Below are 16,872 nucleotides of genomic sequence, written 5' to 3'. Positions count from 1 at the left end.
AAGGAGGTACCAAGAGTTTGCAACCCAAAGATAAAAATCAAGGGAAACCTTTTTAGACCATTTATACTCTGAAGACTGCAGTTTTTTGTTTTTGTGTTATTGGCCAAAAAATGAACCCTAAACCCAAACTGCTGTCCAAATGTATTGAGTATTGAGGTATAATGAATATGAACACAGAAGATACACTGTAAAATTTTCAAGTGCATCATCTGTTGCTAGTGCCTAGTAATAACTGTTAAATAAGCTTATCTTGTTGGTCGGAGGGCTTGGGTATTCAAGGCTAGGGTATACTTAGTTTTTCCACATGCTGTTACGTCTCACGCACTATCGAGCGTTGAAGCCCAAAGTATACCTAGTTTTTTATGCCTACGCCAATGTATGTGTACAGTCGAACACTAGCCTTTTAAAGTATACTCCATTTGACCGTGTGCGTACCACGCTATGGCTGCTATGCGGTACTGGACTATTTCTCTTCTGGAGTTTAAAACCATATAGATGTCTTTATAGTCTTTCAGACTACAAATGAAAATTCTCTCATCATTTACTCACCCTCATGCCATCCCAGATGAGTATGACTTTCTTCTGCAGAATACAAACAAAGAGTTTTAGAAGAAAATCTCAGCTCTGTAGGTCCAAACAATGCAAGTGAATGGTGATCAAAATGTTGAAGCTCCAAAAAGCACATAAAGTCAGCATAAAAGCAATCCATAAGTCTCCAGTGGTTTATTACATGTCTTAAGTGATCTAATCGATTTTGGGTGAGAACAGACCAAAATATAACTTTTTTCTGTACATCTTGCCATTGCAATCTTCAGTCAGGGGAATTATTTCAAGCTCGATTGCACTTCCTAGTGCTTGATGCATGTTCAGAGTGCTAGATGTCGCTAGGAAGTGTAATCGAGCTTGAAATCATGATCGGCGAAGAGACTGCAGAATTAAAGGTTTATAGTGAAAAAGGAGATATACTTTGGTGGGTTCTGACTCAAAACCGATTGGATCGCTTCAGAAGACATGGATTAAACCACTGGATTCTTATGGATTACTTTTATGCTGCCTTTATGTGGTTTTTGGAGCTTCAAAGTTTTGGTCACCATTCACTTGCATTGTGTGGACCTATAGGAGAACTATTTCTTTAACAGCGTTTACATCATTGTCTTGCACTACTTTCAGAAAGCAACGACCAATCTGTGAGTGTTGCCACAATTCCAGGCACATGTATACTCTTTTGTACGCAAGCTCATATGAATACGTTTAACGCATGCGCAGTATGACTGCTATGTGATACTCTTTTAGCACAGTTAACGACAGGCACATGCACCAAAGACGTGGACTATCCACGTGGCTAGAAAAACTAGGCTGTACTAATGACAAAATTGGCATCACGCACTGTGCACAAGACGTACCAGCACTTGGAAAACCAATTTTTTTTGTGTGTGTGTGTCTTTGTTATTAACTTTGACAATGCTTTCCAATTTCGCTTATCTGTCTGAACAAGGAAGTCCAGATATGGTCAGCAACATTACTAATTCTCTTTTCCCATGTTACAAATCTTGACTGCTGTGTAATTAAAGGATGTTACTCAGCAGTTAAAACAGCTCAATATGTTTGATCTATGCAGACTGCAGGGTACCAGGATGGATACATTATGCTAATTGGTCATTGGAGCTCATTACAGTGATGGATAAAAATAACTAAAGAGCAATTGGTGTATTTGAAAGAGTGAAATTTTAATTTGGGCAGTTCAAATATGAATATTCGAAGCACTTAAACTTGTCCTTTGTCCTGATGCAAGTAAATAGCTGTATGTTGGACAATATCCCATCTATTTGTTTAAAAAAGTTAACACACACCTATTTATTCAGTTACCGTTGGCGAATCTTTGATACACTGTCTTGTATCTCTCTACATTGCAACATTGTGCAGTACGTAGTGTTCTCCACTCTAATGCCTAGATCATTTGTGTGTGCATTTCCGCTGTCACTGGCTTTCATAGAAATCATCATTGTTATAAATGAACTGACCTGCATTGATACCCTGTAAAGAAGCTTTTTTTTTTATTACCATTTTTAATAAGCAAGATGAACAGCACCCATCTGCCAAACACTCTGCAAAAAGATATATTGCTTTTTAGACCTTTTAAATGCAGTAATTTGCCCAGGGAACTGCATTATTCTAAGACAAATTACTTTGGTCTTTTTTTTTTATGTTATGCATGTAGACTTTTTTTTATCGATTGATTTCTTGCTTTTTAAGGGAAATATCCATTTAAAAAACAATTTATTACCATGCTTTTAAACAGATTACTGTAATATTGAAATGCATAATAGAGCAATTATAACTTATTGACCAATTGGATCAACTTTTTTCCATGGATCATGGTTAGTTGTTTTCTAATTTTACAACAAAGTAGCTTTAAATTGATTTTATTCCTTCTGACCAATACATGTCAAGTATTACTAGTGCTATTTTTTTTATTTTTTTTCATTGTTTCAATTTGTGGTTTTGTTTTGTCTTTACTCCATTGTACATTTTGCACTGTTTCTCTGTTTCTGCACACCTCTATACCTCACTTTTGTTGGTAGTCTGAAAGCATTACATGGAAAACAGATTGTTCATTACCTCATGACTCGTTCAAATGGTTTTATCATATTTACTTTTTGAATAAAAAACGTAAGTGCTCTGTCAAATTTGTAAAACTGCATTTGGGTTTAGTTTTGGTAATATTTTACTGTTGAGAAAAAGTTAGTAGCCAATATCATAGTCAGTTTGGGCATGCAAACTGTATGATGCTTGTAGATGTATCATATAGAGATGTGAAACTGGACAAATTTTAAAATCAGGATGACAATTGGAGTTATTTGGTAATTTACTGAAAATCCATGGCATGATCCAGCTAATTATGAACCACACTTTTAGAGAAAATGAGTACACTGTAAAAAAAAAAAAACTGGCAGCTGTGGTTGCCAGAAAAATTATGTAAAGAAATAGTTAAATTGTAAACAACGATACAGAACAACCTGTAAATTCTACAGTCTAAAACTGTATATTTTAAGGTGCAGTACCGTCATTTATATTATTAAATGATAAACTTAATATATTAACCTTCTGAAACTGTAAAAATCTGCTTTTCACTTTATAATGTATTGTTAATTACCATAGTAATTACAGAAGGGCACATGATGACATGAAGTTCATCAGTAGTAGCCTTTCCAAGAGCAATGACCAATAAACATGTAGAGACAGTGCTCAGTGTCACTCACACAAACACTTAACACTATCAGGGTAACACATGTGAAATTTAAATAATGCAATAAACATTAACTATACTACATCAGATATAACACGGAACATCCCAAAGTACATAACTGATATTAAAAATAAGAAACATAACTATTCCCATAAAATATAATGAAATGTAATGGGTCACACAGGGAATTCTGGGAACGCCCGATTACTGTTTTTTACTGTAACAACAATTTACCGTAAAAAGTACATGTACTCTCTTGTTAAACATGAAATAGATTTTAATCGTTAATTATACAGGAAAATCATACTTTTTACATCGAAAAAAAATTATTTTTACAGCATTTTACCGTAAAACGTACATGTCTTTTTAAATATATAAAAAATATATAAATGGATATTTTACGGTAACTCCTCGTTAACCAATTGACATTTTTTTTACTGTAGCATTTTTACAGTCTTTTACCATTAAAATTTATGGCTATTTTTTACAGTGTACTAAATCCTTTCCTTCCGATGTTGCACGAACTATTTGGTCAGCAATTGGAGATTGTTTTTAGGGAAATTGTGTTATGTATAATTGTGTTTATGATTGGATGATTTTCATTAGAGTTTAAAAAAATATATAGTATTTTCACCTCTACTTTGTTTCCAAGGTATTGTTTATCTAACACTGAAATGTCTTTTAATGTGACTGGAAGTAGTTGTAAAGTTGAAATATGGCAATACATTAAAAGGTGAAATCGTATCAGTTACATCCTTTGTCATTTTTTATTCCAAGTCCCAGACTGATTATCTGTAGTTTACAGCATTTTTACAGAATAATCTATACAATGAAAGTGAATGGTGTTCGAGGCTGTCAGTCTGTAACATTCTCCCTAACTTCCTTTGTGTTCCTGAAGGAAAGTCACACAGGTTTGGAACAACATGAGGATGAGTAAATGATAGAATTATCATTTTTTGGGTGACCCCTTTAATTGTATTGAGCGCAGCTGTGATGTTGGGAGTTTGCTTCTCACGTTTTCTGTTTCTGTAATACACGATGGACAACAGCTGGAATCACTAGAAATGTAGTTGCACAGATGGGCAAAAGGTAACCAGTCAAATTAACACGAGCTCTTTGCCTTTCTAATAAATTCTACATTAAACACCTCAAGCTAGTGTCAACTTGCCTTCAGTAAGTATTCTGTTTTGATGGTATCGTGATGTTTTATTCTAAAAAGTAACAGCATCAGTTGTGTAAATGGCTCTACAGTGCAACTTCAAAAAGAAACGTATGTTTCTGAGAAAACATATAGAGAGAGAGAGAGAGGAATTTCTAATATTTTTTTAAAGAAATTTTCCAGGTTCAAAACGGCATTTGTGGCATAATGTTGATTACCACAAAAATTATTTGGACTTGTTCCTCCTTTTTTAATAAAAAAAGAAGCAAGAATCGCAGTTACAGTATGGCATAAGTGAATGGGGTTTTCAAAAGTATACCAACAAGATGTATACATTATACATGTTCAAATGGTGGTAAAATCGTTTATAACCTTATCTGTGTAAAATGATCTAATAGTATAACGAAACCTTGTAATTAGGGAGGCACCGATATTAAATGTTTTGTCCGATACTGATTTTTACAAAAAAACTATGGGCCGATACGATTCCCTTATTTTTTCATCAGATCACTGTTTTACTAGGAATGCTTAAAAAATTTACAAAAAGGTACAAAAGCTTTTACACTCTTCTAACAATGAACAATTTCCACTGAATATTTGATCTGTTGAACACACGACAGGCCAAAATAAAATGAATCTTATACAAGATAAAAAATGTAAAAAAAAAGATACAAAAAAATAAATAGATAATAACATGATGATTGATATGAAAAAAGGTTATTTTGTACTTCTAAACATTTTTGCACTTTGGTTTTTGCTGTTTAAAACGCAGCCTTTTAAGGTTTAGTAATCGCACAAGGCCATATTGCAATTTAAATCTTAATTCAGTCAATCAGGCAGCATTAATGGATATCATATTGATGTCTCAGAAGTCAAAGTCTGCTGGTTTCAAAGTGTTTTGGATGATTTCCCTCAACATGTAGCCTATGAGTGCTGCTTTCTGTCACGTCCAGTTATGGTGTTTTTTTCCGCATTAATGTGAGAACGAGAAAGAATAAAAATGAAATATTACACGTTCTTAGGAGTGCCAACCCATCTACATATTATTTTATAATTGTGTATTTGAATTCACGTAGTTTTTACAATGTGTGTTACTAATAATTATAAATAAACCATTGCTTTTTCATTTCAGTGTTTTAAGGCTTATATGCCAATGGTTTTCATTTGGTCAATAACTGGCTGATAAATATCGGCTGCCGATACATTGGTGCATCCCTGCCTGTAATCCCAGTATTGGATATTACTTTACATACACTCACTGAGCACTTTATTAGGAACTGCCTGTACACCTAGTTATTCATGTGATTATCTAATCAGCCAATCGTGTGGCAGCAGTACGATGCATAAAATCATGCAGATATGGGTCATGTGCTTCTGGTAATGTTCACATCAACCATCAGAATGTGAAAAAATGTGATCTCAGTGATTTCGACTGTGGCATGATTGTTGGTGCCAGATGGGCTGGTTTGAGTATTTCTGTAACTGCTGATCTCCTGGGATTTTCACACACAACAGTCTCTAGAATTTACTCAGAATGGTGCCAAAAACAAAAAACATCCAGTGAGCGGCTGTTCAAGCTGACAGAAAGGCTATGGTAACTCAGATAACCACTCTGTACAATTGTAGTGAGCAGAATAGCATCTCAAAATGCATTACACGTTGAACCTTGAGGCAGATGGGTTACAACAGCAGAAGACCAAGTCGGGCACTTTATTAGGACCATAGTGTTCCTAATAAAGTGCTCAGTGAGTGTAGATATGTTTATAAGCGATTTTATCACATCATGTTAACATTTACAATATTTACATCTTGTGGTTATACTTTTGAAATGTAGCATTTATGTTCTGGCCCCATTCACTTCCAATGTTCATTTGGACCCGCACCAGCCGACTTCATGACGGCTTCTTCCCCTAAGCAATCAGACTTTTGAACTCTTGATCTCTCACGATCAAAATACATCAGCACTGCACTTTATTACCCTTACTCTTATATCTCACACCGGACTGTCATAAATTATATTATTATTATATTATATTCTCTCTTAACAACACACTGGCAACTTACTATCAACCGACAGCCTGAATGTCAATACAGTACAATACAACCTACTGTACATTTTATATATTCTATATATACTTTTTTTATTGTATAATGTGTATTCTATATTGTGTGTATTGTATACTGTACAGTGTATGTTATTATTTATATATTGTGTTGTGTGTAATTATGTGTATAACAGATGTTTAAATTGTGTTGTGTTAATTTGATGTTTATTGTAAATTGGTTTATGTCTCATCACTGTCACGACTGCTATGTTGATCGGAACTGCACCCAAGAATTTCACACACTATTGCACTTGTGTATATGGTTGTGTGACAATAAAAGTGATTTAATTTGATTTGATTTGATGTAAGTCCTCACTGTAACCATTATTTGCTGTAACTGTTATTTTCCATGGTAATCAACATTATTCCACAAATGCGCTTGATTGATCTTAACTTTAATTGAACTCAGAACATTAAAAATACAGAACATCAACTGTCTAATATAAATCTCTTCCCTTTTATTGACAGTAGATCATATCTCTCCTTAGAAACCATGAATTCTGAAACTGTTGCCACTAATTGCTGGTTTGCATCCTTTGCTGGGAATGTTGAATACAAGAGAGAGCACCATCATGTATTTGTAATATATAATACAGTACAATAATATAATATTACAAATGAATAGATATTAATAATTTATCTAATTAACTGTGGTGAGTATGCTTAAAGGAATATTCAGGGTTTAATACAAGTTAAGCTCAGTCGACAGCATTTGTGGCATAATGTTGATTACCACAAAAATTCCATACTTTTCTAAAAAAAAAAAGAAAAAAAAGAAAAAAAAAATCTGTTACAGTGAGGCAATTGCAATGTAAGTGAATGGGGTCAAACCATAAGTATTAAAAAAAAAATAATAATAATAATAATAATAATATATATATATATATATATATATATATATATATATATATATATATAAAATATTTATATATATTTAATATTTATGGATATATTCATATATTAATATTAATATTCACTTTCATTAATTCCATTGCATAAATAAAAAAGAAATGAGGGCTATTAGTATATGTTGAAGTTAACATTAACCAAGATTAAAGGGATAGTACACCCAAAATTTAAAATTCTCTCATCATTTACTCACCCTCATGACATCCCAGATGTGTATGATTTTTTTTTTAGAAAAATAGCTCATTTCTTTTGGTCCATACAATGCAAGTGAATGTTGGCCAGAACTTTGAAGCTCCAAAAAGCACATAAAGGCACCCAAAAAGTAATCCATCCAACTCCAGTGGTTAAATCTATGTCTTCTGAAGCATTATGAAAGGTGTGCGTGCCAAACACATCAATATTGAAGTCCTTTTTTTTACTATATCTCCACTCTCACATTAACTTCCACATTCTTCTTCTTTTGTTTTTGGCGATTCTCGTTCTTTGTGCATATCGCCACCTACTGGGCAGGGAGGAGAATTTATAGTAAAAAAAGGGACTTGAATATTGATCTGTTTCTCACTCACACCTATCATATCGCTTCAGAAGATATAGATTAAACCACTGGAGTCGTGTGGATTGCTTTTATGCTACCTTTATGTGCTTTTTGGAGCTTCAAAATTCTGATCACCATTCACTTGCATTACAGAGGTGATGTGTTTGTGTTCTGCAGAAGAAAAAAGTCATACACACCTGGGATGGCATGAGGGTGAGTAAATAATGAGAGAATTTTCATATTTGGGTGAACTATCCCTTTAAAACGTGCTGTTAAAGTATTGTTCATAGTTAGTTAATGTAAACTAATGTACAACCTTATTGTAAAGTGTTACTGTTTTGTCTTTGTAAATGTTGCACAAAATGTACCATTAGCTTGCATTTATTTAATTTTGTTTTCTCTTATCATTTGTTATATTTTCCATTTGTTCAGCATTTTTTAATGCATAAAAGGTAAAATGTAGTGTATACTGTAATTTTTCATGGGTTATATTTCACATTTATGGTGCTTATTTTAATTTGTGATTAACATCTCAATTGTCAATTGCAATGGAATGCAAGTTTTAATCATGCAGCATCCATACACTAACTCTGGAGTGACTGAAGCATGTTATATTAGTACTCAGCTGTTGTGATGATGTGTAACTGCTGATGTGACTGTTCTCTCACCAGATGATGTGTAACCATAACATGGGCCAAAGAAGAAAATGAAGCACATCTGGTAGCATACAACATCATCTATCCTCTTAAGTTTGTGCAGATGTTTATTTTGAAAACAGACATTTGTCGGAAGTAGAAGCTGCTCGATAAACGTACGACGGTGGTACCGATGCGCGCGCAGTTAACATTTTTTACGACGGAAGTGCAACGGCTGAAACCCGGAGGAGAGCGACAACGGGAGTGAAAACGTAGCGGAATTAGTCAATGAGAGGGAGGAGAGGAGTAGAAAGAGAGAGAGAGGAAAGGAGTGTATGTGCGACAGGGAGGCTGCTGGACGCTGGGCCGAGGTGGACGTGGCGGGTCCGGCAGGGGTTTGAAGTGGGATCCGCGTACTGCGCGTTGACGGGCGATAGAAAAAAAAAAAAAAAAAAAAAAAGCAATGACCCAGGGAAACGTCAGGTAAAAATCGCCGAGCCGTATGAGTTTTTTTTCTGCTCTGTTATTATTTTATTTATTTTTTTTAAATCTTTTTCCCCTCCTCCTGCCTCTCGTGATAGGTGGTGATGATAATGTGCACGAATAGCACAAGTCATGCAACTTAACACATATACGCTTCTATCGCGACGAGCGTCGATGCATTGTTACGCAAAAGTCGATTTTGCGCGCAAAAGTTGCAGCTGGAAAAGCGGTGCTCAACTTTCCCTCCGCGGCTCGTTCAGTTCGCTGATGCAGCGACGTTCAGCTACAAACAAGATGGCCACTGGCTTGCACACGCTGAAGCTGTGGCATTTCACCCTCCTGCCTTTGTATGTTCTTCATCACCACCACTGGAAACAACGAAACGCGCCCTGCATGCCGATATATACCCTCTGTTCACCACCCGTTATGTGCTTGTTGCACACGTTCGAGATTTGTAGGCGTTGTGCATTGAACGGTTATCTCTTGCAGAGAGGGGAAAAAAGGTTTTGTGTGTGCAAAAACGCCGCCAGTTTTAAGAAGGCAGTATAAAAAGTGCATGGTGCGTGGCGAATTGACATCCTACCAGTGCAAAATCGACGTGCTCTGGTTTTACACAATTTATCTAGTTCAAATTCTTTCACCTTTTTTTTTTTTTGTCTCCATTTTTTTTTTTTTTTTTTTTTTTTTTAAATGGTTGTATCCTATTTTGAGGCAGTCTGAACACACGTAGCCAAAACGACATGACGATATAATTATACACTATCGACTTAAGTTGCACGTTTTCATGCTTTCCCCTCTTGAATTCGCTTGGTGTTTGTATTCTGTGCAACACTTTCATAATAAATTAAGGTGTGAACATCTGGCAGCAATAACTGTTTAATATGTCAGACAGGCTTTGGCATGCTGATATGTAGATTTCAACTCCTGTTGTGTCATTTTATAATCTGTAATGACATTTTTGTTCATTTTCCCATATAGGATCTGGTAAAGCTTTGAGAATGTAGTAATGTTCTGTAGAGCAAAAATGCACCAGCTGTGTCAAATAATTTTGTGTTTTGCATGACCAGTTTTGTCACATGCCTTTGAGAAACAGCCATTTTGAAATGACTTTTGGACTGCATGCATAATATCAAATGACTATAAAGCCAATCGGGGTTGGTAATGGTATTTTGCCGAGTGGTAACTTGGAGGACATAACTTTTACCCATAACTATAGTAGCCTGAATTTTGACAGCTAACTGTACAAGACTTGTGGAGGATATAAATATTAGGCTTAGTATGGCCACAATTGTTGCTTAGCCACTGAATGAAATCTTTTGCAAAATTATTATTTTATGAAGAAACTGTTTCAGTGTTAAGTGTGTGATTAATGCATCTCTAGTGTTACCAAACAGAATTTCAAAAATTTCCGAGCACTCCCCACATTTTCCGTTTAGTTGGTTGAGACGACTACGCCCAGTTGGGCTGGTCAGGATGCTCAAATACAGTAATTTTTGGGGTAATCAACCTATGAATTGTTGCTAAACTAATGGTGCATTTACGTTATGTCAGAATTACCCTAATTACGAGATTATGACTTGCAAAAAGTGTTCAGGTCTTCATAGAACTTGTAAGTACGATTTATAAACTTTGTATTCTATGAAAGCTCCGACTTGACCGTTGTGAGGTCATGTAGAAAGAACCAATGTAGTAGTGGCCTCAACAGTTCCAGTTAATGATAACATATTTCTGTTTGATTTACCATTTTATGATGTCATTGTTACCTGGAGCGCTTACCCTAAAGGCCAGGGTATACTTTTTTCTGTGTTCCGGATCAGATCACGCCCGGCCTACCACATTGCCTTTCAAAGTATACTTTTCTGAACGCGAACGAATACGAACGCATTCGACACATGCCCACTACAACAGCTTTGTGATTGCTCACAGACTGTGCTGATGACAAAATTTGCCTCACGCAAATATACTTTGGCCTTAACCCTTAGGGTTTAGTAATCTCTGAGTTGCCCTCTCATAATTACAGTAATTCCGACACAATGTGAACTTAGTATCATATACTTAGAGTTGTCATAAAAATTAGACACTTAACCTTTATATAAGAGCTTTAAGTCCAGTTTAAAGGCTATAGTTTAAATGTTTTATTTTTTTGTCTTTGGTTTATTTCACATATAGGAGCCAGGGGAATCATTGTTCCTAACCCAGACCAGAGGTTGGCGCGGCATCAGTGACGCACCCCCTGCTCAGGAACCCGTCATTTGTCTTGTGAAAGTAACACATAATACTCATAACGGAAGCTTTGGTCAGTTGGTGGACTAGCTTCCACCAGGATGGCAGAGTTGGAGGCAGAATGCATCACTTTAGGACTAAATAATTTAGTGTCCGAATGCAGTACTCCACCACTTGACCCCTTGCAACCGGATTGCACCACACCGACCCTGACCATGCTCTCATCAGAATGTAGCACGCCCACACTCAGCTCGCTCACTTCTGAGGTCGTAGAGCCTATGGCAATGTTGCCATGCATAAAGAGTGAACCTGACCTCGACCCCATCTGCACGGTGGACTTGTCCGTAATCCAGCCCCTGAGCACGGCCGAGCTGGGCTCCGAACAGATCAAGATGGAAATCAGCGGCCTTGACTATATCAAGTCTGAGCACCATAATGACCTACATTCCTTCCATAGCACGGAGCTGGACTCCTACAAGTCGCACTATGAACCCAGCCTGGTTTTTGACTACATCACCCATGTCTCAGATAGCCTCGAGTATATCAGATCGGAGCAGCATTCTGATTTGCAAAGTTACTACACCACTGAGCTTGGTGCAATCAAGACCGAGTATGAACCTAACCTCATGTCCAGCCACCTCAAGACGGAGTTGAACGGTTTGGAGTCGATCCACATGGCGGAGTTGCGCTCGGAGCTCAATAAACTCCGACCCGATGCCATCATTGATGGTATGGGGAAAATGGACTCTGATTTCCCCTCGGGAAACCTTTACGAGTTGACGTCTGTTCAGTTGAGTAAAGTGCCGGTCACGCACAACCATACCAGCACAAAAGGCCACGGCCCACGCAAACCTCGCAACCTCACAGGTGAGAAACCGTTCTCTTGCACTCAGTGTGGGAAGAACTTCAGCACCTTGGGTAACCTGAAGACTCACCAACGTATCCACACCGGTGAAAGGCCTTACACCTGTTCCCAGTGTGGCAAGAGCTTCGGACAGGCTGGTAACTTGAAAAGGCACCAGCTGATCCACACAGGGCAAAAACCGTACACCTGCGCACACTGCCCGAAAGGTTTCACCAAAGCGGATGATCTCCGCTCGCACCAGAGGCTGCACACGGGTGAGAAACCTTTCAGTTGTGCAGAGTGTGGCAAAAGCTTCAGTCAAACAAAGGAACTCAAAGCTCACCAGTTGAGCCACACTGGTGAAAGGCCCTTCTGTTGTTCGCTCTGCGGCAAGAGCTTCACTAAAGAGATGAGTTACCGCAATCACCAGCAAATTCACACAGGTGAAAAACCATACAGCTGCTCCCAGTGTGGCAAAACTTTCAGCAATTCAGGGGTCCTCAAAACTCACGAGAAGATTCATTCTGGCGAAAAGCCGTTTGGCTGCACCCAGTGCGGCAAAAGTTTCGGTCGCTTGGGACATCTTAAAGCACACCAGCAAATTCACACAGGGGAACGACCGTATATCTGTCAACATTGCGGGAAGAATTTCAGCCAATCGGGTCACCTCAAAGCACACGAGCAAATTCACAAAAGAGAAAAAACTGATCTTAGCAGTGGCAGCAGTTGCAGTAACGATAGTAGCTAAACACCTCATTATGTCTCAAAGTATTACTCTCTTTTTTCTTTCTTTTTCTTTTTCTTTGTTTTTTTTTCTTTTTTATTCATAAAAGCTACATATATATATATATATATATATATATATATATATATATATATATATATATATATATATATATAAATATAAATAAATAAATATATTATAAAATATATGTTTCATTATGTTTTCATACCTGTATGGCTCTTTTCTTAATATCTTTTTTGGGTACAATTGTGACTGATTTTCACTTACGAAAGTGTCCATGTTTGGGATCAGTGAGGTTACAGAAAGCTTTGTATCTTGTCTGATCTGTGTTGTAGTGAGTGCCATTCTAGTTTCTTTCCTCCAGTAAAATACTCAGTGTACACGTTTATTGATAATATGTAATTATTAAACCATGTACTGGAATTAATTATTAAAGAAACTAATGGAAAAAATCTGCTGTTATTATTGTTTTGTCCTAACTTCAGAATATGTACATGAATTATTATTGACATGAACATGTTCCTCAACTATCCCTTTATTTAAAGAAGTGGATGAATAACGCACAGGCGAAAATGGTTGGTAATTACAATCGTTCTTTTTTTTTGTTTTGTTTTTTTAACTCATGCATAATGCTTAAGACTGTTTTAAACATTGTACCCCAAATGTAATGCTGACATGTATGTACCAGCGCATGTTACCTTATTTTAGACAGATAAATAACATGAGGATTTCCCCCCCAGTCTATCATCTGCATGACTCCATGAAGCCATGAGTTTAATTTCAGTTTTAGGATGAACTTCTGATCCAGTGGAAGTTATCTAAGAAACAAAATCTGCTGATTTTGAATTTACACATTACTCTTATGTGTAAAAATTTGTCTATAAGTGTTGATGATGTGTTGATTTACCCTCTGTATTTCAATCATCACTGTGGAATTGCTTGTACAGTGCAACAGGGAGTACACACATGTTTGCAATCAAAATTGGAGTTTAGTAAGATACAAAACAAAAATAAATTTTCAACTGTGGATTTATTTGTCTTGGAAATGGTTTACATTAAATGCGTTGGACCAATACATTTGGATGATCGAGACAGTGTAAATGCTGGGTTTGATACATTGATATATACATAGCAAACATTTTCAAAGTACAGTATTTTAAAAGAAATAATTGCAAAGACTTTGCATGCCTAAAATTAGTTTGTAATCATTTCTGTCTTCATGCATACTGATGTGCTTGTTTGAGATGTGTGTTCAATTACTGACAATATTAGCAGGTCCTTATAGAATTGCTGGATATTTATTGTTTGTTAAATTTCATGAGGATACCAACTAAGATTACTTAAATATGTGGAAAAGTTTTTTTTATTTTTTTATTTATTTAAAATCTGCCAAAAAACATTAAATATATATTTTAATTGATGTTTGATTTCCAAAATAGGTGAAAACAATTCAGTTAATGTCTTTTGTCTTGTCACAGTCTTGATGTCATTCTTAGGTCAGCCATCAGAGGTCTCTGTCACCTCATTATTGACGGATAGTTACCATGGTTTATTATAGTATATACAGTATATATATATATATATATATATATATATATATATATATATATATATATATATATATATATATATATATATGTATACATAACAGTATGCCAATGGAGTAGGGTGTCCTAATCCTCAGTATTCATAAAAGAGCAAGCGAAAAATACCTAGATGACCTTCTACATCTGGCAAGTTTCTGAAGTTCTAAGTACTTATTTGGCTCAAGTAAATTTAACTTAATGTTTTTAAGTGAAGTTAACTAGTTAAAAGTAAACAACTCATCTGTGATCAAAGATTCATTGTTTTCATTTAATTATTTAAATTGAGTTATCGCACATCCTTTACAGTATAAGGGAAATTATGACTGGAATCTCAGTTAAATGGCATATTTGATTCTCCTCAGTACTTCTTATTGCACATAAATCTGCAATTTTCTAGAAAAAGCTGTTTCTATTTTTCCATTTTTGACCTAATATTAACCTTAAGACATGCCACTCTATTGCATACTGTGGCAATCGGTGGCTGTTCTAGCTTGTATGGCGCCCTGTGCGAAACCCACTTCAACGACCCCAAGCACAAAGACAATGTTAAGCTTCATTTAATGAACCAAATAGCTGTCAACTGTGTTTGATATAATGGAAAGTGATTTTCTAGAACCAAATTAGCATGATCACTCAAGGATAAGGTGTCGGATAATCTGCACTTTTGTAAAGTACAACTGAGTAAAGAAGAATGGCTTAAATTGATCAGGCTCTAACTTTACCAGAGGTAACACTAATAATCACCCTAATGGTGACGTCACACAAATCACAACTATTAACCAGCTATAACAAAACAACAACAACAGAGATAATAAATTAAAACTATATACATTATTATATAACAATTATTATTTTTCTACATAAGTTCTCTTGTTTTGACCAAACATACATCATTTATTAAAGCGCAAGGGCTTATGGGTATTCCACACAACCACAATTTTGTACTTGATAATTTTGAGTTAGAAGTACTCGAAGACAAAGTTTAAAGAACGTATATATTTGAGCTATGATTCCAAAATGTGACATTTCAAGTACTGTTTTATTAGGACCACATACATTTTTTTTTTTAATTTATTAATGACAACTTTACAGTTTAAACAGCAACAGTAACTAAATTAAAACTTGTAAGAATAGTAAAAACTTAAGCTTAAGTTGAGTAAACTACGTATTTTACAGTTTGAGATAACTATTAGTATTTACAGTGTACTATCCCATAATGCCACAGTAGCTGAGAAGATGTCATGTTTAATTTAAAAACAATGCTGGGGAGTTCTTTTCAACTGTAAGTGCTATACCAAAAAAGTTAAATTGTGCTTTTTTCACCAAACCTGAGTAGATTTTTTTTAGTAGTTGTTATTACTACATCATATATTTGGGTTAATTTCCACAATCCTGTATGAAGTACACTGGCGGCCAAAAGTTTGGAATAATGTACAGATTTTGCTCTTATGGAAAGAAATCGGTACTTTTATTCACCAAAGTGGCATTCAACTGATCACAATATATAGTCAGGACATTAATAAAGTGATTGTTGTCCAATGTCTGTGTTTCTTTGCCTTTTCTTTTTGTTTTTTTGTTTCAAAAGTGGCTTTTTCTTTGCAATTCTTCCCATAAGGCCTGCACCCCTGAGTCTTCTCTTTACTGTTGTACATGAAACTGGTGTTGAGCGGGTAGAATTCAATGAAGCTGTCAGCTGAGGACATGTGAGATGTCTATTTCTCAAACTAGAGACTCTGATGTACTTATCCTCTTGTTTAGTTGTACATCTGGCCTTCCACATCTCTTTCTGTCCTTGTTAGAGCCAGTTGTCCTTTGTCTTTGAAGACTGTAGTGTACACCTTTGTATGAAATCTTCAGTTTTTTGGCAATTTCAAGCATTGTATAGTCTTCATTCCTCAAAACAATGATTGACTGACGAGTTTCTAGAGAAAGCTGTTTCTTTTTTGCCATTTCTGACCTAATATTAACCTTAAGACATGCCAGTCTATTGCATTCCGTGGCAACCAGTGGCTGTTCTAGCTTGTATGGCGCCCTGTGCGAAACCCGCTTCAACACCCCCAAACACAAAGACAATGTTAAGTGTTATATATTGTGTTTGATATAATGGCAAGTGATTTTCTAGAACCAAATTAGCAATTTAGCATGATTACTCAAGGATAAGGTGTTGGAGTGATGGCTGCTGGAAATGGGGCCTGTATAGATTTGATAAAAAATTACTTTCAAATAGTGATGGTGCTGTTTTTTACATCAGTAATGTCCCGATTATACCTTGTGATCATTTGAATGCCACTTTGGTGGATTAAAGTACCAATTTCCTTCCGAAACAGCAAAATCTGTACATTATTCCAAACTTTTGGCCACAAGTGTATGTCTCAGAATGTATTCACAGTACTCACCTGCA

At 35.8% G+C, this 16,872-nt stretch overlaps 1 protein-coding gene across 1 annotated transcript; it reads left to right on the top strand.

Moving 5' to 3' along the window:
* The first annotated feature begins 8,787 nt into the window (after positions 1-8,787).
* LOC127424878 (zinc finger protein 724-like) lies at positions 8,788-12,975 on the top strand. Its single transcript, XM_051670394.1, has 2 exons — positions 8,788-9,073; positions 11,243-12,975. Exon 2 carries the CDS (start codon positions 11,398-11,400, stop codon positions 12,886-12,888), a length of 1,491 nt encoding a protein of 496 aa, XP_051526354.1. The 5' UTR covers positions 8,788-9,073; positions 11,243-11,397; the 3' UTR covers positions 12,889-12,975.
* Positions 12,976-16,872: the final 3,897 nt, after the last annotated feature.

The sequence above is a fragment of the Myxocyprinus asiaticus genome, chromosome 34 (genome assembly GCF_019703515.2).
Source record: "Myxocyprinus asiaticus isolate MX2 ecotype Aquarium Trade chromosome 34, UBuf_Myxa_2, whole genome shotgun sequence".
Taxonomy (NCBI): domain Eukaryota; kingdom Metazoa; phylum Chordata; class Actinopteri; order Cypriniformes; family Catostomidae; genus Myxocyprinus; species Myxocyprinus asiaticus.
This window is presented reverse-complemented; position numbering and strand designations above follow the sequence as displayed.